Raw genomic sequence first — 23,293 nt, forward strand, 5'->3', positions numbered from 1 at the left:
TTCTTCCTAGCAAAATTACATCTGCCACGTGTCTGCTCATTCCACCAGCCTGTCTTTGTCAACTTGACGTTTATCACTATCCTGCTCACAGTTCACAATACTTCCAGGTTTTATGTCATCTGCAAAATCTGAATTGTGCCCTTTACACCCAGGTTTAAGTCATTAATATATGTTAAGAAAAGCAGTGGTACTAGTACCAACCCTGGGGAACCCCACTATATACCTTCCTCCAGCCCTGCCAAAAAACCGTCAACCACTACTCTGTTTCCTGTCACTCAGCCAACTTCGTATCCATGCTGGCACAGTCTTTTTTATTCCATGGGCTTTCATTTTGCTGACAAGCCTGTTATGTAGCAAATGCCTTTTGGACTCAATCAAGTTAGTTAAATACAATTTGTGTTTAACAAATCTATGCTGGCCTTCTTTAATTAATCCATGTGTCCGAGTGACAGTTCTGGAGAGAGAAGCAGAGTTAATGGGCTGGATTTTAACCTGATGGCTAGAGTCCGGGCCAAAATGCAGGGGTGACCCTACCTTGGATCTCCCTCAGACCCCCGGCCGAATTCCACAGTGGCCACCAATTAACTGCCCGCCATTAGGGACACCATCACTTTAAGGGACAAACTCCCGCCTCCAGAGTTGGTGGCCAATTGGAAGGCCAGCAGCTCAGTACTACCAGTAGCGCCACTGGGAGCAGTGGCTACTGTTGGTACTGAGGATAGCCTGCAGTGGTAAAAAAGGAGGAGACCCCAGAATCCAGGTGAGTGGGGTCAGGGTCCCCGGGGCCAGTCAGGCAGGCCCCAGCAATGGGGTGGGGAGGGGTGAGTTAGTGAGAGCGGGGAGGGGGGCCATGGCCATGGGGTGCCCTCCGTAGGCCATGAATTGCCCTTAGAGAGGGGAGCCCACCCCTGCGCCTGCTAGGGGGCCACCAGGACTGACCTGGCGTTGTCTCCACCTGGTAGCACCCTCCAATATTAGTGAAATGGGAGTGGAGGCGGGAGGCTGCTCTTAAGTGGCTATTACTTGGCCTTCCCTGCCCTGGACTAAATTCCATGGAATCGGGAAGGCGATGGGCACTGCACTGCCCCGCCTTCCCTTACAATCCGGGTTCCCCCGCCCCCGTTCCCATTCCTACAGGGCTCATAAAATTACGGGAAATGTATCAGATCAATGTCAAACGACCCAGGATCATCCCCAGTACAGTCTGTGTCAAAGTAGCAGATCTCCACTGGAAGGAGAAATGCTACAATTAGGCTCAACATCTCAATGCTAAGAAAGGAATCACCAAGATGTCAGCCTTGCATCAGTGGTAACACTCTTTCCTCTGGGTCAGAAGGTTTGAGTTCACAGCTCCTTCTGGACAGTTGAGAATAAAATTTAGGCTTACACTTCAGTTAAGTACTGAGATAATGGGGAATGTATTAACCAACTGAATCAATGGGAGAGCTCCTTCGACTTAATTGTATCATTAACCTTCATCTGAAATAGGAAGAGTCCAAACTGTGCTATACTGTTGTGTGTTGATATAAAAAAGATTGTTGTAAATACAATATTATCATAAGATTTTTAATTTTCTGCTTTCTGTACTGTCAATCCTTGTCAGGTGCAGCAAGCAATTAAGAGGTCAAATGGTATGTTAGCCTTTCTTGCAAGGAGGTTGGAGTGTAAGAATAGGGCAGTCTTACTGCAGTTATATAAAGCTTTGGTGAGACCACACCTGGAGTACTGCGAAGAGTTTTGGTCTCCTTATGTAAGTAAGGATAAACTTGCCCTAGAGGTGGTGCAACAGAGGTTCACCAGAATGACCCTCAGAAATGAAACAGCTGCCATATTGAGCAGAGATTGAGTAGAATGAGCCTACATACACAGGAGTTTAGTAAAATGAAAAATTCTGAGAGGACTCGACAGGGTAGATGCTGAGAAGCTATTTCCCCTGGAGAGTCTAGGACTATGGGTCATAGTAACAGGATAAGGGGTTGGCCATTTAAGACTGAGATGAAGTGCAGTTTCTTTACTCAGAGGATTGTGAATCTTTGGAATTCTCCAGAGGACTGTGGATGCTCAGTCATTGAGTATATTCAAGACTGAGATCAATAGATTGTTGGGCACTACATGAATCAAGGGGTGCGGAGACAGGGCAGAAAAGTGGAGTTGATGTAGAAGATCAGCCCTGATGTTATTGAACAGAGGGGCAGTCATGAGGGGCCTTATGGTCAGCTTTTGCTCCTATTTTTGATGTTCTCTTGTTCTGATGTCTTCTCAGGTATGAAGATCACACTTCGAAGTATCTTTCTCCTTCTTCTTTTGGAAGTTGTGCTGGTTGAGAATGTTGTGTTGGCCAGACAAGCCCAGTATACAAAACAATCCAGAGTGAGCAAGGCAGATGACGCCATTTCACAGCAATATATCGGTGGGTACGGACGTACATCTTCTGCATTGACCCAGACAATAGGTCCCCATCGAAATCACTGAAATTGATGCATGTGCAAAGGGTCTCTGTGAGGACAATCTTGAACATGTAGGGAAACTGAGAGCATATCAAAGGGTCAGCAACAACTGACATTCCTCCCATACTTCTTGTGTGTATGGGAAAGTTCTCAAAACATTCACAAGGAGGAAGAAAACTAATGGACGCTGAACAGAAAGGGAAAAAGGAAAATGAAAAACGCGGAGGGAAGACCGAAGGCATAATTAAAAGGATGGGTTTTATGGAGGCTTTTAATGCAGGGAGGGAGGTGACAACCCGAGGGGATTAAGGGTGTGGAGTAGATTTACAAGAATGATACCAGGGATGAGAGATTTTAGTTAATGTGGAGAGACTGGCGAAGCTGGGATTGTTCTCCTTACAGCAGAGAAGGTTAAGGGAACTTTAATGAAGGTGTTCAAGATTATGAGAGGTTTTAATAGAGTAAATAAAGAGAAACTGTTTCCACTGGCAGGAGGGTCAGTAAGCAAGATTTAAGGTAATGTTATGATCTGGAATGCATTGCCTGAGAGGGTGGTGGAAGCAGATTCAATATGAAGGCAATTGGATAAATATCTGAATGAAAACAGTTGCTGGGCTATGGGGAAAGAGCAGAGGAAGTGGGAATAATTGGATAGCTCTTTCAAAGGCACGATGGGCTGAATGGCCTCCTTCTGTGCTGTATCATTCTGATTCTAAGGGAGTGGGCTCCAGAGGTTGAGATTGCAATGGCTCCAACAGCAGCCAAAAATAGGGCAGCAGAGGGAATGGGAGATGGGGATCAGCAAAGGGGCAGAGGAGCGTGCATGTGTGAATGGAGGTAACTGAGGTAGTTTGTGGAGAGGATATGCAGGGAGTGAACATGATGATCCATTTTGAGGCCAACCATTTGCAAAGGTGATGAAAGTGCAGGCCTTTGTGAGGGTGCAAAGCATGCCATTCTGAATCAGCTGTCGTTCCTATGTTCCTAATGTGTTTACAGTACCTATGACAGAAGTTTTCCCATTGCATATTATTACTTTCCAACAAGTAAATAGTTGTGTTTTTTTTCCAGAAGAACAATGCGTTGGCAAGGCCTTAGACTTAGTTTTCATCATTGACAGTTCCCGGAGCATACTTCCTCCTGACTTTGAGAAAGTGAAGGAATTCATCAATAATATTCTCCAATTCCTGGATGTTGGTCGAGACAAGACCAGAGTCGGCCTTGTCCTCTATGGTAGCACTGTTGAAAGTGTGTTCTCCCTCAAAACCCACAGAAAGGTGGAGGACATGATGAAAGCTGTCAAGGACATGATTCACTTGGCAACCGGCACCATGACAGGACTGGCCATTGAATACACAATGAACGTGGCTTTCTCTACGCATGAGGGGGCGAGGCCGTTGGACAGAAATGTACCACGAGTGGCAATTATAGTGACAGATGGGAGACCGCAGGATAAGGTGGCAGAAGTGGCAGCACAAGCAAGAGACTCTGGTATTCTGATATTCGCCGTTGGTGTCGGGAGAGTTGACATGCAAACTCTCCGGCTGATTGGCAGCGAGCCACATGAGAAGCATGTGTTCTTTGTGCAGAATTTCAGCATGATTCAAACTCTCCTCTCCGAATTCCAAACCAAAATATGTGGTACGTTTGGAGGGCTTTGCATTATCATGTTTTTAACACTATTTATTAATACTATAGAAAGCAGCTGGTTCAGTGGGTTGCACTTTCACCTCTGACTCAGAAGGCTGTGGGTTCGAGTCCCAGTCCAGAGACTTGAGCACCAAAATCTAGGCTGACCCTCCAGTGCACTACTGAGGGAGTGCTGCACTGCCAGAGATGCTGTCTTTCAGATGAGACATTAAACCACAGTGGGATCTGTTTTCTCAGGTGGAAGTAAACAATTACATGGCACTATTTCAAAATTGAGGTTCATGAAATAGGAGGGGCAGTGACTTGTAGTCAATGGCAGTTTTTCAGACTGCAGGATGATAGACAGTGGTGTTCCCCAAGGTTCAGTGCGAGAACCACTGCTTTTTTGATATATATAAATGACTTGGATATTGGAATACAGAGTAAAATTTCAAAATTTGCTGATGACACCAAACTTGGAGGTGCAGCAAATTGTGAGGATGATACCAATCGACTGCAACAGGACACATAGAGGCTGGCAGAATGGGCAGGCAAGTAGCAGATAGTGAGGTGTGCATTATGGCAAAAGGGATAGGGAGAGGCAATATAAACTGAATGACACAGTTCTAAAGAGTGTGCAGGAACAGAGTGACCTGGCGGTGCATGTGCATTGATCTTTGAAGGTGGCAGGACATATTGAGAGAGTGGTTAGTAAAGCATATTAGATCTTGGGCTTCATAAATAGAGGCATTGAGTACAAAAGCAGGGAAGTTATGCTGAACCTTTATAAAGCTCTGGTTAGGCCCCAACTAGAGTATTACATCCAGTTCTGGTCACCACACTTTAGGGAGGATGTGAGGGTCCTTGTGAGGGTGCAGAGGAGATTTACCAGAATGGTTCCAGGGATGGGGGATTTTAGCTACAAGATTAGATTGGAGAAACTGGGGTTGTTCTCCTTGGAGCGAAGGAGATTGAAGGGGATGTGACAGTGGTGTACAAGATTATATCAAGTTTATAAGTTTGACAAGGAAAAACTGTTCTCATTAGCTGATGGTACAAGGACTAGGGGACACGGATTGAAGGTTTTGGGCAAGAGATGCAGGGGGAATATGAGGAAGAACATTTTTACACAGCGAGTGGTAATGACCTGGAACTCACTGCCTACAAAAGTGGTGGAAGTAGAGACGATGATTATCTCAAAAGGACATTGGATGGGCACTTGATGGAAATAAACTTGCAGGGATACTGGGATAGAGTAGGGGAATGGGACTGACTGGATTGCTCTACAGAGAGCTGGCATGGACTTTATGGGCCGAATGGCCTCCGTCTGCGCCGTAATGACTCTAAGAGGAGATAGCTCTGATGTCCTAGACAATATTTATACTGCAACCAACATAACTAAAACAGATTTTCTGGTCATTTATCCCATTGCTGTTTGTGGGACATTTTCAGGCACAAATTGGCTGCTGCGTTTCCTACATTACAACAGTGACTACGCTTCAAAAGTACTTCATTGGCTGTAAAGCTCTTCGGGACATCCTGAGGTCGTGAAACGTACTTTAGAAATGCAAGTTCTTTCTTTAAATTCAATTTGAGAAGTGGCTGCATGAAGGTCCAACTCAGATAAGAGCAGTTAGGAATGATTAAGCCTTTTTTAAGTTTGCTGACGCAGTTCATTTTGGCTTCAAATACAATAGAGCTCCATGAAACCCCCTATCATTCAATTCATTCCAATCAGTGCCTCTTAGCCCAAAACTACGGTCATTACTGTTAAGAATAATAGCACTAATTGAGCCCCCTTCCTTCAGTATAAGTTGCTAAAGTTAACTCCAGAGTCTACTTAACATTTAACTCCAGAGTCTACTTAACTTTGAAGTTTGTCTTTATTAAGTATTTTACTCATGGTAAACCTTCCTTTTTGTTTACTGTCTACAGATACAGATCTCTGTGGAGTGGTTGGACACGGCTGTGAACAGATCTGTATCAACACACCAGGATCTTACATTTGTAAATGTAAAAAAGGATTCATTCTAAATAATGATCAGAAAACCTGCAGAAGTAAGTTATGTTTTCATTTAAATTTCTTTGACCATTTGAATAAGAACTGTATGTTGATGCTACATCATGTCTTCATGGTGCTCCTAAATGTTAAAGAAGGTAAATAGCAGATCTGAAAATGTGGGAGGGGATAGCTTAGTGTGGTGTGTTGGAACTGGAAAGTACCTGCCTGCACACAAATTAGCCAACCTTGCATGATAATGAGGGGTTTTGATAGCATAGATCGGGAATAACTGAGCTTCTAATCACATATCTGTTCCATTACAAAAGCCGCCCATTTCTACCTCCGTGACATTGTTCCTGCCTCAACTCATCGGCTGCTGAAACCCTCAGCCATTCCTTTATTGCCTCCGGACCTGACTATTCCAATGCACTCCTAGTTGGCTCCCACATTCCATGCTCCATAATCTTGCGGTCATCCAAAACTCTTCTGCTGCCTGTATCCTAACTCGTACCGACTGCCATTCAACCATCAGCCCTGTGCTCACTAACCTACATTGGCTCCCAGTACAGCAACGCCTCGATTTTGAAACTCTCTGTGCTCAAATCTCTCCATGCCCTCACCCCTCCCTATCTTGGTAACCTTCTGCCGAGATTTCTCCATTCCTCCAATTCTGGCCTCTTGCACATCCGATTTCCGTCGTTCCATCATTAGCGGCCATGCTTTCAGCTGCCTGGACCCTATGCTCTGGAATCTCTCTCTAAACCTCTCAGCCACTCCACTTCTCTCCTCCTTTAAACTCTCTGCCTCTCTCCTTAAAACCTACCCCTTTGACTAGGTTTTTGGTCACCTGTCCTAATATCTCCTTAGATGGCTCAGTGTCAAATTTGTCTAATGCACCTTGGGATGTTTTACTACATACGCACATACTAGTTAGGAGCAGGAATAGGCTACTCGGCCCTTCAAGCCTGCTACACCATTCAATAAGTTCATGGCTGAACGGATTACTCAACATTTCCACCTACCCCCGATAACCTTCCACCCCCTTGCTCATCAAGAATCTATCTACCTCTGCCTTCAAAATATCCAAAGACTCTGCTTCCACTGCCTTTTGAGGAAGAGAATTCCAAAGACTCACGAAAGAATTTCTCCTCATCTCTGTCTTAAATGGGCGACCCCTTATTTTTAAACAGTGACCCCTAGTTATAGATTCTCCCACAAGGGAAACATCTTTTCTACATCCACCCTGTCAAGACCCCTCAGGATCTTATATGTTGAAGGTGCTATATAAATGCAAATTGTTGTTGTTGTTTTTGACAGAGATTGACCACTGCAGTAATGGAAACCATGGCTGTGAGCACGAATGTGCCAATACGGAAACCTCTTATATCTGCCGATGTCATACAGGATACACACTGAATCCAGACAGGAAGACATGCCGACGTAAGCATCTGTCCGGATATTTGGCTTTTGCTTAGAATTTAATTTGTTTGAGCTGTACTTTTTCCTCAGAGCCGTAGGTTTCCCATGTCTTTACATGGTGCGCTCTATCTGACATCGATTTTATCTCTCAGTTTTCTCTGGGAGGGGGTCTGCAACTCTCTACCCCCAAAAGCTGTTGAGACCAGGTCAGTTAAAAGAATTTTGTTGAGGTAAAGGTATTGAAAAGATATGGAACCAAGACTGGTAGATGGAATTGAGGCACAAATCAGCCAAGACCTCACTGAATGGTGGAACAGGCTCGAGGGGCTGAATAGCCTCCTCCTGTTCCTGTGGAACAGGCTCGAGGGGCTGAATGGCCTCCTCCTGCTTTTACGGCGTATGTGAAAAATATTTTCACTGATACAACCATTTCTGAAATAACTGAGGTATAAGTTGCAGGGTAGTGGTTTCGTCAAACACACTTGGCTGAGTTTAATCAGTTCTTAGCTCAGGTCCTTCATAGTTGGGAACGTGTGGAATATAAACACCAGCATGGGGCTGTCAGGCCAAATGGCCTGTTTCTGTGCTGTATTAGAACATAGAACATAGAACAGTACAGCACAGTACAGGCCCTTCGGCCCACGATGTTGTGCCGAACCTTTAACCTACTCTAAGATCAAACTAACTACCTACCCTTCATTCTACTATCATCCATGTACCTATCCAAGAGTCGCTTCAATGCCCCGAATGCACCTGCTTCTACTACCACCGCTGGCAGCGCATTCCACGCACCCACCACTCTCTGCGTAAAGGACCTACCTCTGACATCTCCCCGAAACCTTCCTCCAATCACCTTAAAATTATGCCCCCTGGTGATAGCCCTTTCAGCCCTGGGAAAAAGTCTCTGGCTATCCACTCTATCTATGCCTCTCATCATCTTGTACCCCTCTATCAAGTCACCTCTCATCCTTCTTCACTCCAATGAGAAAAGCCTTAGCTCCCTCAATCTTTCTTCGTAAGACATGCCCTCCAGTCCAGGCAGCATCCTGGTAAATCTCCTCTGCACCCTCTCTAAAGCTTCCACATCCTTCCTATAATGAGGCGACCAGAACTGAACACAATATTCCAAGTGTGGTCGAACCAGGGCCTTATAGAGCTGCAGCATAACCTCGTGGCTCTTAAACTCAATCCCCCTGTTAATGAAAGCCAACACACCATACGCCTTCTTAACAACCCTATCAACTTGGGTGGCAACTTTGATCGATCTATGGACATGGACCCCAAGATCCCTCTGTTCCTCCACACTACCAAGAATCCTGTCTTTAAGCCTCTATTCTGCATTCAAATTCGACCTTCCAAAATGAATCACTTCACACTTTTCCAGGTTGAACTCCATCTGCCACTTCTCAGCCCAGCTCTGCATCCTGTCAATGTCCCGTTGCAACCTACAACAGCCTTCCACACTATCCACAACTCCAGCAACCTTTGTGTCATCGGCAAACTTGCTAACCCAGCCTTCCACTTCCTCATCCAAGTCATTTATAAAAATCACAAAGAGCAGAGGTCTCAGAACAGATCCCTGCGGAACACCACTGGTCACCGAGCTCCATGCTGAATACTTTCCATCTACTACCACCCTCTGTCTTCTATGGGCCAGCCAATTTTGTATCCAGACAGCCAACTTTCCCTGTATCCCATGCCTCCTCACTTTCTGAATGAGCCTACCATGGGGAACCTTATCAAACGCCTTGCTAAAATCCATATACACCACATCCACTGCTCTTCCTTCATCAATGTGTTTTGTCACATCTTCAAAGAATTCAATAAGGCTTGTGAGGCATGACCTGCCCCTCACAAAGCCATGCTGACTGTCTCTAATCAAACCATGCTTTTCCAAATAATCATAAATCCTGTCTCTCAGAACCCTCTCCAATAATTTGCCCACTACCGACGTAAGACTGACTGGTCTATAATTCCCAGGGTTATCCCTATTCCCTTTCTTGAACAAGGGAACAACATTTGCCACCCTCCAATCATCCGGTACTACTCCAGTGGACAGTGAGGACGCAAAGATCATCGCCAAAGGCGTAGCAATCTCTTCCCTCGCTTCCCGTAATATCCTTGGGTATATCCCATCTGGCCCCGGGGACTTATCTGTCCTCATATCATTCAAAATTTCCAGCACATCCTCCCTCTTAACCTCAACCTGTTCGAGCATATCAGCCTGTTCCACGCTGTCCTCACAAACGACCAGGTTCCTCTCACTAGTGAATACTGAAGCAAAGTATTCATTTAGGACCTCCCCTACCTCCTCTGACTCCAGGCACAAGTTCCTCCACTATCCCCGATTGGCCCTACCCTCACTCTGGCCATCCTCTTGTTCCTCACATAAGTGTAGAACAATTTGGGATTTTCCTTAATCCTACCTGCCAAGACTTTTTCATGTCCCCTTCGAGCTCTCCTAAGTCCATTCTTCAGTTCCTTCCTGGCTACCTTGTAACCCTCTAGAGCCCTGTCTGATCCTTGCTTCCTCAACCTTAAGTAAGCTTCCTTCTTCCTCTTGACTAGCTGTTCCACATCTCTTGTCATCCAAGATTCCTTCACCCTACCATCCCTTCCTTGCCTCATCGGGACAAACCTATCCAGCATTTGCAGCAAGTGCTCCCTAAACAACCTCCATATTTCTGTCGTGCATTTCCCTGAGAATATCTGTTCCCAGTTTATGCTCCCCAGTTCCTGCCTAATAGCATTGTAATTCCCCCTCCCCCAATTAAATATTTTCCCATCCTGTCTGCTCCTGTCCCTCTCCATGACTATAGTAAAGGTCAGGGAGTTGTGATCACTATCACCGAAATGCTCTCCCACCGAGAGATCTGCCACCTGGCCTGGTTCGTTGCCAAGCACCAAGTCCAACATAGTCTCCCCTCTAGTCGGCCTATCTACATATTGAGTCAGGAAACCTTCCTGGACACACCTGACAAGAACTGCTCCATCCAAACTATTTGCACTAAGGAGGTTCCAATCAATATTAGGGAAGTTGAAGTCACCCATGACAACAACCCTGTTACTTCTGCACCTTTCCAAAATCTGCCTCCCAATCTGTTCCTCCATGTCTCTGTTGCTATTGTGGGGTCTATAGAAAACTCCCAACAAAGTGACTGCTCCTTTCCTGTTTCTGACTTCCACCCATAATGACTCAGTAGACAAACCCTCCTCGATGACCTCCCTTTCTGCAGCTGTGATACTATCCCTGATTAACAATGCCACTCCCCCACCTCTTTTACCTTCCTCCCTATTCCTTTTGAAACATCTAAACCCCGGAACATCCAACATCCATTCCTGCCCCTGTGATATCCACGTCTCCGTAATGGCCACAACATCGTAGCTCCAAGTACTGATCCATGCTCTAAGTTCATCACCCTTATTCCTGACACTTCTTGCGTTAAAATAGACACACTTCAACCCATCATACTGGCTGCAACTTTGTCGTGTCAATTGTCTAACCTTCCTCACAGACTCTCTGCACTCAGTATCTGCCTGTTCAACAGCTACCCCATCCACTGATCCGTAGCTCCGGTTCCCATCCCCCTGCCAAACTCGTTTAAACCCTCCCGAAGAGCTCTAGCAAACCTCCCGCCCAGGATATTGGTGCCCCTCCAGTTCAGATGCAACCCGTCCCTTCTTGTACAGGTCCCACCTTCCCCAGAAGGTATCCTAATGATCCACATATCTGAAGCCCTCCCTCCTACACCAGTTCTGTAGCCACGTGTTCAGCTGCACTCGCTCCCTGTTTCTAGCCTCACTAGCACGTGGCACCGGTAACAATCCTGAGATTACTACTCTGCTCGTCCTGCCTTTCAGCTTCCAACCTAACTCCCTATATTCGCTTTTCAGGTCCTCATCCCTTTTCCTAGCTATGTCAGTGGTACCGATATGTACCACGACCTCTGGCTGCTCCCCCTCCCCCTTAAGAATCCTGTAGACTCGATCCGAGACATCCCTGACCCTGGCACCCGGGAGGCAACATACCATCTGGGAGTCTCGTTCATGACCACAGAATCTCCTGTCTGTTCCTCTAACCATCGAATCTCCTATCACTATCGCTCTCCTATTCTCCCCCCTTCCCTTCTGAGCCACTGAGCCAGGCTCAGTGCCAGAGACCTGGCCACTGTGGCTTTCCCCTGGTAGGTGCCCCCCCCCCAACTGTATCCAAAACGGTATACTTATTATTGAGGGGAACGGCCACAGGGGATCCCTGCACTGTGCGCCTATTCCCTTTCCCTCCCCTGACGGTCACCCAGCTACCTTTATCCTATAACTTAGGTGTCACTATTCTTTGTAATTTCTGCCTAATGACTGTAGCTGTCCCTCACTTCATCACAAATGCACTTCCTAATCACAAGGTGGCAGTCACAGAGTTATTTAAACAAAGAAGGATGCTGTTCAGCCCATCGAGTCTGGGCCAGCTCTCCACGGAGCTATCCAGTCAGTCCCAGTCCCCCGCTCGATCCCCGCAGCCCTGAAAGTTTATTTCAATTTCCTCTTGATCGCCTCCACTTCCACCTCCCTTGTGGGCAGCGAGTTCCAGGTCATTACCACCCGCTGTGAAATAATGTTCTTCCTCATATTGCCCCTGCTTCTCTTTCCCAAAACCTTCAATCTCTGTCCCCTAGTTCTTGTACCATTAATCAATGGGAACAGTTTTTCCTTGTCTAACTTATCTCAGCCTGTCATAATCTTGTACACTTCTATTAAATCTCCCCTCAATCTCCTTTGTTCTAAGGAGAATAACCCCAGCTTTTCCAACCTAACCTTGTAACTAAAATCCTCCATCCCTGGAACCAGGCTGGCAAATCTCCTCTGCACCCTCTCAAGGACCCTCACATCCTTCCTAACGTGTGGTGACCAGAACAGGATGCAATACTGCAGCTGGGGCCTAACCAGAGCTTTATAAAGGTTCAGCATAACTTCCCTGCTTTTGTACTCAATGCCTCTATTTATGAAGCCCAAGATCCCATATGCTTAACTAACCACTCTCTCAATATGTCCTGTCACCTTCAAAGATCGATGTACATGCACCCCCAGGTCCCTCTGTTCCTGCACACTCTTTAGAGTCATCACCTGCAATAGTCGAAATGAACAAATCTATGCAGCAATGAGAGGCTCTGCAAAGTTAATGAAGAGAAGCAATAAAGAAATCAAAGCAAACAGAGAATGAAGCTAACAATTCAAACTCCAGATCAAAAGTCAGCACAGACGCAGGACATAGTAATAGGACAAGGCCGTTCAACCCCTTGAGCCTGTTCCACCATTCAATAAGATCATGGCTATGAATATACGAATTAGGAGCAGGAGTAGGCCACTCGGCCTCTTGAGCCTGCTCTGTCATTCAACAAGGTCATGGCTGAACCAATTACTCCACATTCCCGCCTACCCCTGATAACCTTTCACCCCCTTGCTTATCAAGAATCTATCTACCTCTGCCTTAAACATATTCAAAGGCTCTGCTTCCACCACATTTCGAGGAAGAGAATTCCAAAGACTCACAACCCTCTGTGAGAAAAAAATTTCTCCTGATCTCTGTTTTAAATGGGCGACTCCTTATTTTTAAATAGTGACCTGTGTCAGGATCCCAGCCTGTGACTTTTCCAAAAAAACTATGAATAATGTGTGTGATGCTGATAAGGCCGTCTTCAGTTGCTCAGAGGTGGTGGTAGGCCTTCTCCATGAACCACTGCAGTCCTCCAATGCTGTGAGGTAGGAAGTCCCAGGATATTGAACCAGCAGCATTGAAAGAATGGCAATATATATCCAAGTCAGGATGGTGCAGCACTTGGTGAGGAACTTTCAATTGGCAGTGTTCCCACTATATTACTGCTCCTGTCCCTACATACATCATTACATAACATTTACAGCCCAGAAACAAGCTGTTCGGTCCAATAGGTTCATGCTGATGTTTGCTGATGATTGCACAATGTTCAGCACCTTTTGCGACTTCTCAGATACTGGAGCAGTCCGTGTAGAAATGCAGCAAGACCTGGACAATATCCAGGCCTGGGCTGATACGTGGCAAGTAACATTCGCGCCACACAAGTACCAGGCAATGACCATCTCCAAATAGAGAGAATCTAACCATCTCCCCCTGACATTCAATGGCATTACGATCACTGAATCCCCCACTATCAACATCCTAGGGGTTACCATTGACCAAAACCTGAACTAGAGTAGCCATATAAATACCGTGGCTACAAGAGTAGGTCAGAGGCTGGGAATCTTGCAGTGCGTAACTCACCTCCTGACTCCCCAATGCCTGTCCACCATCTACAAGGCACAAGTCAGGAGTGTGATGGAATACTCTCCACTTGCCTGGATGGGTGCAGCTCCAACAACACTCAAGAAGCTCGACACCATCCAACACAAAGCAGCCCGCTTGATTGGCACCCCATCCACAAACATTCACTCCCTCCACCAAGGTTCCTTAGACAGCACCTTCAAACCCGCGACCTCTACCAACAAGAAGGACAAGGGCAGCAGATACATGGGAGCACCATCACCTGCAAGTTCCCCTCCAAGTCACACACCATCCTGACTTGGAACTACATCGCCATTCCTTCACTGTCACTGGTCAAAATCCTGGAACTCCCTTCCTAACAGCACTGTGGGTGTACCTACCCCACATGGACTGCAGCGGTTCAAGAAAGCAGCTCACCACACCTTCTCAAGGGGAATTAGGGATGGGGCAATAAATGCTGGTCTAGCCAGCAAGGCCCACATCCCATGAATGAATTAAAAAATGCTGGTGTTTATGCTCCACACAAGCCTCCTCCCACTGACCCCATCAACATATTTGCATAGGGTAGCATAGTAGTCATGTTAATATAAAAGCAAAATACTGCGGATGCTGGAAATCTGAAATAAAAACAAGAAATGCTGGAACCACTCAGCAGGTCTGGCAGCATCTGTGGAAAGAGAAGCAGAGTTAACGTTTAGGGTCAGTGACACTTCTTCGGAATTATTATTATAGTAGTCATGTTACTGGACTAGTAATCCAGAGGTCTAGACTAATGATCTGGAGACATAAGTTCAAATCCTACCAGGGCCCCAGGGGAATTTAAATTCAGTTAGTTAAATAAATCTGGAATTAAAAAGCCATTATCAGTACTGATGGCCAGGATTGTCGTAAAAACCCATCTCATTCACTAATGCCCTTTAGTGAAGGGAATCTGTCATCCTTACCCAGTCTGGCCTCTATGTGATTCAAGACCCACAGTAATGTGGTTGACTCTTAACTGCCCTCTGAAATGGCCTAGCAAGCCACTCAGTTGTTTTGTTTTATTCGTCCATGGGCTGTGGGCATCGCTGGTTAGGCCAGCATTTATTGCTCATCCCTAATTGCCCTTTCAGAAAGTGGTAGTGAGCTGCCTTCTTGAACCACTGCAGTCTTTGGGGTGTAGGTACATAAATGTATACATGTATTCATGAAGGTGGCTTACCACCACTGTATCAAAGGCAATTAAGGATGGACAATAAATGCTGGCCTTGTCACTGATACCCACTGTGAATAAATAAAAAAGAAATCTTTCTTTTCCTTAAACAAAATCCAAAAGTGCTGGAAATACTCAGAAGGTCAGGCAGCATCTGTGGAGAGAAAAACAGAGTTAATGTTTCATCAGAACTGACAAAGGTTAGAAATGCAATAGGTTCTGAGCAAGTGAAAGGGGAGAGGGGTGAAGAAAAACAAAAGGGAAGGTCTATGATAGGGCGGAGGGTAGGAGAGATTAAATGACAAAAGGTTTCATGGTACAAAGTCAAATAAAAAAACAAAAGATGTGTCTGGATGAGGTGTAAATGGCAGGAGAGCAGCAATCCAAACTCAAAGTAAAGGGATTATGAAAGAAACAGGAGGGGGAAACAACAAAGAAAAACCAGAAAAAAAAGAAAAAAGTGGGTAGAGATTACGATTTAGAATGATTGAACTCTGTGTTGAGTCCAGAAGGCTGTAAAATACCCAGTCAAAAGATGAGGTACTGTTCCTCAAGCTTGCATTGACCTTCATTAGAACACTGTATAAGGCCAAGGACAGAAAGGTCAGAGTGGGAGCAAAGTGGAGAATTAAAATGAGAAGCAACAGGAAGCTAAGGTCGCATTTGTGGACTGAATGGAGGTGTTTCACAAAGCGGTCACCCAGTCTGCATTTAGTCTCCCCAATGTAGAGGAGACTGTAGTGTGAGCAGCGAATACAGTATGCTAAATTGAAAGAAGTAAATCGCTGTTTCGCTTGGAAGGAGTATTTGGTGCCCTGGACAGTAGGAACGGAGGAAGTAAAAGGTCAGGTGTTGTAAATCCTGTGCTTGCATGGAAAAGTATTGTAGGAAAGGGGAGAAGTGTTGAGTGTAACTGAGGAATGGACCAGGGTGTTGCAGAGGGAATACTGAAAAGGGTGGGGAAGATGTGTTTGGTGGTGGTATCATTCTCCCTCATGTGTCGATCTAGCTTCCCCTTAAATGCATCTGTGCTAGTTGCCTCAACTACTCTCTGTGGTGGTGAGTTCCACATTCTCCTGAATTCTCTCTTGCATTTATTGGTGACTGCCTGATATCTTGGCCCCGAGTTCAGGTCTCGTCTGCAAGTGGAAACTTCTTCTGTACATCCTTTATGGTGAAGTTACATGGGAGAGAGGTACTGTCAAAATAACCTTGTGGAGTTGCTGTAGTGCATCCTGTATATTGTATATAGTGTAGTCACAGTGCACTGATAATGGCTGACTATTGACTCAGTGATCTGCTCTGGTATGGATGGTGTTGAGCTATGAGCATTGCTGTGAATGCACCCACCTAAATGAGTGATAAGTATTCCATTACACGCCTGGTCTGAGCTCTGTAGATGGTGCAGAGACTTTGTTAGGTTAGGGAATGAGCCACTCTTCGCAGAGTACTCAGCCTTTTCCCTACTCCAAAATACCATTTATCATGTGTGTGTCTTTCCACCTTAGAATAACAGTCCCGAGTGAGGTCCTTTGTTTTTTAAATCCTCGTTCCCTCCCTCCATTTCTTTAGTGCATCTGTTCAGGTTACAGTGGTTGAGGGGGTTACTGAACGAAAGCAGTGGTGGCAGCAGTCAATGTTGATATAGCTACTTCAGTTAAGCTTTTAGTCAATGTCAATCCAAAAGCTTTTGAACGTGGGAGTGACTGGGCAATGGTGGTGGTACTGAAGATCAGGGGACATAGTTGTGCTTTCACCTGTTTCAGAAGATCATTACCTGACACTTATGTGGTATGAGGGTTACCTGCCATTTGTTAGCCTAAGCCTGGGTGTTAATCGGGTTCTGTTTCTATACTGGCATGGGCTGATTCCTCAGAATCAGTTACCTGGTCTGATCGATATGTGCCCTGCCTAGGAGACAATTCCAATGTCCACTTTCAAGAGGCAACCCAATAAAAGGATGAAAACAAGTCATTGGACAGAACAGGTTGTCCACACAAGCCTCCTTCCATCCCTCTCCATTGAACCCTATCCTTCTATTCCTTTCTCCCTCATGTATTTATTTAGCATCCCTTTAAATGTATCTACATATTTGCCTCAACCACTCCTTGTGGTAGCAAGTTGTACATTTCAACCTCTCTCTGGGTAAGGAAGTTTCTCCTGAATTCATTAATGGATTTATTAGTGACTATCTTACATTTATGGCTCCTACTTCTGGTCTCCCCCTACACCTACCTATCAAAATCTTTCATAATATCAACTCCAGACCTCATTCTAACCTTGGTCCAAGCAGAGTGAGGTGAGAATGACTGCCCCTTGACATCAAGGCCGCATTTGACCGAATGTGACATCAAGGAACCCTAGCAAAACTGAAGTCAATGGGAATCAGGGGGAAAACACTCCACTGGTTGGAGTCATGCCTAGCACAAAGGAAAATGGTTGTGGTTGTTGGAGTCCAATCATCTCAGCTCCAAGACATCACTGCAGGAGTTCCTCAGGGTAGTGTCCTAGGCTCAATCATCTTCAGCTGCTTCATCAATGACCTTCCCTCCAACATAATGTCAGAAGTGGGGATGTTTGCTAATGATTGTATGATGTTCAGTACCATTCGCAACTCCTCAGATACTGAAGCTGTCCATGCCTTCATGCAACAAGACCTGGACAACATTCAGACTTGGACTGATAAATGGCAAGTCACATTCGCATCACACAAGTGCCAGGCAATGACCATCTCCAACAAGAGAGAACCTAACCATCTCCTGTTGATGTTCATCGGTATCACTATCGCTGAATCCCCCACCATTAACATCCGGGAGGCTACCATTGACCAGAGATTTAACTGGACCAGCTATTTAAATACTGTGGCTACAAGAGCAGGTCAGAGGCTGGGAATTCTGCAACAAGTAACTCACCTCCTGACTCCCCAAAGCATATCCACCATCTACAAAGCACAAGTCAGGAGTGTGATGGAATTCTGTCCACTTGCCTGGATGAGTGTGGCTCCAATAACACTCGAGCAGCTCAATATCATCCAGGACAAAGCAGCCCGCTTGATCTGCATCCCATCTACCACCTTCAATATTCACTCCTTCCACCATCAGTGCACAGTGGCAGAAGTGTGGACCACCTACAAGATGCAACACAGCAACTCACCAAGGCTCCTTAGACAGCACCTTCCAAACCTGTGACCCCTATCACCTGGTAGGACAAGGGCAGCAGAAGCATGGGAACCCCACCATCTGCAAGTTCCCCTCCAAGCCAGACGCCATCCTGACTTGGAATTATATCGCCGTTCCTTCACTGTCTTTGGGTTAAAATCCCTTCCTAACAGCACTGTGGGTGTACCTACATCCCATGGACTGCAGCGATTCAAGAAGGCGGCTCACCACCACCTTCTCAAGGGCAATTAGGGATGGGCAATAAATGCTGGCCCAGCCAGCGACACCCACATGCCAAGAACAAATAAAAAAACCTTAAAGACCTCTATTAGGTTACCCTGCCCTCAACCTTAATTGAAAACTCAAAAAGACATATGTATGTTTATCATCAGAGGTGATGGAGGGAGATTGTAGCACTGGATTCCTGGTTGTACATACAGTAAGGTCATTAGATGTTCACTTGTAACTTCTCTGAAATATATAACACTTTGACTGTGGAAAGAAGAGTAACAGCTGCCTTATAGTAATGTACGTCACTATATTCTCTGTTCTTATTACAGGAATTGATTTCTGTGTCCTGGCCAGGCACAACTGTGAACATGATTGCGTGAGCACAGAAGACAGTTATCTCTGCAGATGTCGGAAAGGATACATACTTAACCCTGATGGGAAGACCTGCCAGCGTATGTCCTTCACCATCTACTTTCTCTCACTAATTATCTTCATTTTCATTTAAATCCTGTCTCAACGATCGAAGTTCATTTATTCTAATCTAACAAATGTTTGCAGAAATGTTCACATTATCATCATCAATAGAAAACAGCCAGATCTAATTGTTAAAATGTGCCCAATCAAACCACACTAGGATGTCCACCAGTCTAGTTTTTCACTGGAGAATCCATATTCAGGGGTGGTTACTCAGTAATTCCAGGAAATAAAAGTGAAAACCAGACATTAAAAGCCCGGTTTTCAATTGCTGGATTCTTTTTTTTTAAAAAGGGATGCGTATAAGCAATCTTGGTCTGCTGAGAATGGCCTCCATTCTGCATGTGGGTAATCGTTCATGCTCATTTTGTGTAAAGCTTTTTCTTATGGGCCATCCCATTAACTGGGCAGGTGACGACCATTCCAAAGTAAACCTGAGCTGTCACAGCACAGTTCTGCCTCACACTGATCATTCTTTCAGTAGCAAACCCATTGCAGTGCATTGGTGTGAGAGTTCTCATTTCAGGGGAAGCTCAAAAACACCCGTGAGAAAGGAATAGAAGAATATGCTGACAGGCTTAGATGAAGATTGTTGGGAGGAGACTCGGTTGGAGCATAGAGAACTTTTTTAGCTAGCACGTAACAAGCCCAACAAGAGGGGGTGCAATTCTAGATTAGGAAATGAAGCTGGGCAAGTGAACGAAGTAGCAGTGGGTGACCATTTTTGATAGTGACCATAATAGTTAGATTTATCATTATTAAAGGACAAGGATAGAACAGGAGTAAAAGTTCTAAATTGGGGGAAGGCAAATTTTACGAAGCTGTGAGGTGACCTGCTGAAAGTGGACTGGATATAGCTACTTGAAGGAAAATCAGTGGCAAACCGGTGGGAGGCATTCAAAAGCGAGATTCTATGGGCACAGTGTAGACATGTCCCAACAAAGATAAAGGGTAGTACTGCCAAATCTAGAGCCCCCTAGCTAGTTTTTTGTTTCAGACAGCGCAGACACAATGGGCTGAATGGCCTCTTTCTGTACCGTAACCGTTCTATGGTTCTATAAACAGCGGCTTAGAGCAGTTGGGCCAAATGGTCAATTTTTGTGCAAAATATTCTATTTAATTCCATACATAGTCATCCAAAATTGGAGCTTCCCTTGTTAATTTATATGAATGGGTGATAAGTATATTCAGATAGAGGTATTAATTAGGAACTCACCTGTGCTCATCTCTGTAAATAAAAGATTTAAGTGTCTATTGACTAAACTCCAGTGTTCTATCCATCATCACCAAGCTATGAGTTAAACACTTCATGGCCATTTCATTTGCTTCTTCTGTACCTAGCTCAGGTGCTCTCTCTACAGGACGTACAGCTCACTGCAACAGTATCCAGGCCAGTCAAATCGTGTTGAAGGTACATAACCACCTGTTATAATACAGATTTTAACTGGACTAAAACAGTTCGAGGGCCAAGTAACAAATATGAATTTTTTTAGGCTATTTCTGTATAATGAAACAAATAGGTGGAACATTCTTAAAACAAATTACTCAGCAAACATTAGCCAAAAAAAAAGCCACAGAAATTGCCAGGAGAATGGGATTAATGCCTGGTTGCATTGTGATACTATTCAACATTCTTCAATGAATAGACATCCTGTGTCAATAGTTCCCACACATTAATGTGCTAGACCCCAGAACCCAACACAAGGATGGAATATTTCGCTAGAAATACAAGTCAGACCTAGTGCTCTCTAACTATGGTGCCACAGACTCATCACTTGGACTCAGTGTCCAACAGGGGGTCTTAGTTAGTTAATAGAATCAGCAACATTACCACTTGCCGTAATGGTTCAGTTGGTAAATGTCCTTTGAGTGCAAAACTCAGCAAGAGAGAGAGACCAGGAAGGTGCAAGATTGATCCTGATCAATGCTGATCTAACTAATCTTAGCTGACTCAGGCTTTGCAGCCCAGCCCACCTCAGCAGCAGTGGACAAACCAAATTTTGCTGGGACAAAATCGAAAATTTCAGCAACAAAATGTCACCTTTTATAGTTTGTTAGATTATTTTAACATGTAATTTTCTCATGCACCAACTCCATCCTTCACAATATCTGAACAAATCTACTCTGTCTGTGTTTATCTGGAGCTTTTTCTCAATTATTCCTGTATCTGCAATGTCTCTCACTCTCTATTGCTATGTGTCTGTGGATGTTTTTCTTCCCATGTGTATCAGATTACATTTCCTGCTCTGTCATTAGAACATAAGAAATCGGGACAGGAGGAGGCATTTGATCCCTCGAGCCTGCTCCACCATTCAATAAGATTATGGCTGATCTTCCACATCAACTCCACTTTCCTGCTGTATCCCTATATCCCTTGATTCTCAGTGTCCAAATCTATTGATCGCATTCCTGAATATACTCAATGACTGAGCATCCAGAGCCCTCTGGGGTACAGAATTCCCTGTAGTGATCAGACATTCTCAGTTCAGTGTGTAGGTTTTGCTTCCTGTTGCATTGTCCTGGTCCTTCTCACTTGGGACTGGATTTTTCCTCCAAGGGAGGGACACAGGAGCCGGGACTATTTCTGGGTCCTGAACCCGTGCACTGAGGGGAAAAGTCACTCTTTGAGATACCCCCTTAATTGGCATGGAGACATGTTCCCTGTCCAATTAAGGGCAGCAGGAGGGCTCTCAAAGATGGAGTGCCAGAAGCCTTCTGTCTTGAGAGGAGCTGCAGCCTCTAGTGGATGATAAGTAACTGAGAGGGTGCTTCAACCTGGAGGCGTCCTCTTACCAAATTTTTTCGAAGTTTAAATAAAAAAGATAGAGCAGCCAGGCCACCACTGTGGGGGAGAATCCCTCTACAGGGTGTCCTCTGGCTGCACCTGCACCCAGGCAGGCAGAGAGGGCCTCTAGGCCTGCCTGGAGTGGTGCCCCCACCCACCACCCCGCCCCACAGTGGGTGCCTGCCTCCAGGCAGTTAATCTGCCATTGGTCAGGTTAGCCAACTGGAACATCCTTTAACATGTGCTTAACAAGGCTCAGAAAGAGCATAATTGGCTACCTGCCGCAGGGGAACGGGTAACCCTGCCAGCCCCAAACCCACCTTCACCACAATGACCGGCACCAGGACCGACGTTGAGAAAACAGCATGCCGATCGGCACTGGTATTCCCGACCCCATCTGCCTCCATTCCCGTCCTCAGCAGAGCCCAAACATTCAGCCCTTTGAGTGCGTCTGTGCAGGCACAAAAGTGGGAGTGTGTGAGCGACGTGGTATAATTAATGGGAGTGGGTCCGACTGCCTTTTCCCCCCTTGTAGGGATCAATTTACCAAACAAACTCTACATGTTACAGAAATTGCAGCACAAAATCAGGAAATTCAGCTGAACTCACTGGAATTGTGGACTGCAGTCTAAATCCTCATCACAAAATCTGAGTCATCTTGTAATTGATTTTCCTTCTATAACCGTCAGCCAAAATCAAGATTGGTGAGACCTGCACATTTGTAGCTCCTGCACAGGGAATTAAAAAGCACACGTTAACAATTTTTGAAAATTAGGTTCATGTTATGACTATGCTCATAGCTGTGCATTGCCCACATGCTATGCTTGATGTGCATTCTTGTGTTTGGTTGTAGAGTGTACCAATGGAGCAATGGACCTTGTGTTCTTCATTGATGGATCCAAAAGCCTTGGAGCAAAGAATTTCCAGTCGGTGAAACAGTTTGTCAACAACATTGTGGATGCATTGGAAGTTGCACCAAATTCAACTCGAGTGGGTCTGGTGCAGTATTCCAATAAAGTCCGTACTGAATTTCCTCTCAGACGCTACAGCACAGTGAATGAGGTCAAGGCAGCAGTGAGTCGAGTGAAATACATAGGTCGAAGACCTATGACAGGATTGGCTTTGAGGCAGATCTTTAAAAACAGTTTCAAGATGGCTGAAGGGGCTCGAGCTCTTTCGGAGAATGTCCCAAAGGTAGCGATCGTGTTCACTGATGGACGTGAGCAAATTGACGTCGCAGAATGGGCATCTAAAGCAAAAGAGAATGGTAATGTGCATTTCATAATGATGGGTAACCACCCATAGAATCATACATTTGTATAGTGTGAGCCATGACTCATAACCTTCGCCTCTGAGTCAGAAGGTTGCGGTTTCAATCCCCACTCCAGAGATTTGAGCACAAAAATCTAGGCTGACACTCCAGTGCCCATACTGAGGGAGTGCTGCACTGTCAGAGGTGCTGTCTTTTGGATGGGACATTAATCAAATGCCCATCCGCGCTCTCAGGTGGACGTAGATGATCCCAAGGCAGTATTTAGAAGAGCAGCTGGGAACTTGTCCCCCTCCCCAGTATCCTGGCCAATATTTATCCCCCAATCAACATCACTAAAAAATAAACAGATTATATGGTCATTATCACATTGATGTTTATAGAAGCTTGCTGT

At 45.3% G+C, this 23,293-nt stretch overlaps 1 protein-coding gene across 1 annotated transcript in view; it reads left to right on the forward strand.

The window, feature by feature from the left end:
- LOC137370250 (matrilin-4-like) overlaps positions 1-23,293 on the forward strand; it is a 36,072-nt gene that overhangs the window by 7,548 nt on the left and 5,231 nt on the right. The window contains exons 3-10 of the mRNA XM_068032628.1: positions 2,264-2,410; positions 3,165-3,284; positions 3,519-4,088; positions 6,012-6,134; positions 7,396-7,518; positions 16,114-16,176; positions 18,700-18,822; positions 22,483-22,896. Of these exons, the coding sequence (XP_067888729.1) occupies positions 2,264-2,410; positions 3,165-3,284; positions 3,519-4,088; positions 6,012-6,134; positions 7,396-7,518; positions 16,114-16,176; positions 18,700-18,822; positions 22,483-22,896 (1,683 nt within the window). The remainder of the gene's footprint in view (positions 1-2,263; positions 2,411-3,164; positions 3,285-3,518; positions 4,089-6,011; positions 6,135-7,395; positions 7,519-16,113; positions 16,177-18,699; positions 18,823-22,482; positions 22,897-23,293) is intronic.

The sequence above is a fragment of the Heterodontus francisci genome, chromosome 5 (genome assembly GCF_036365525.1).
Source record: "Heterodontus francisci isolate sHetFra1 chromosome 5, sHetFra1.hap1, whole genome shotgun sequence".
Lineage (NCBI taxonomy): Eukaryota > Metazoa > Chordata > Chondrichthyes > Heterodontiformes > Heterodontidae > Heterodontus > Heterodontus francisci.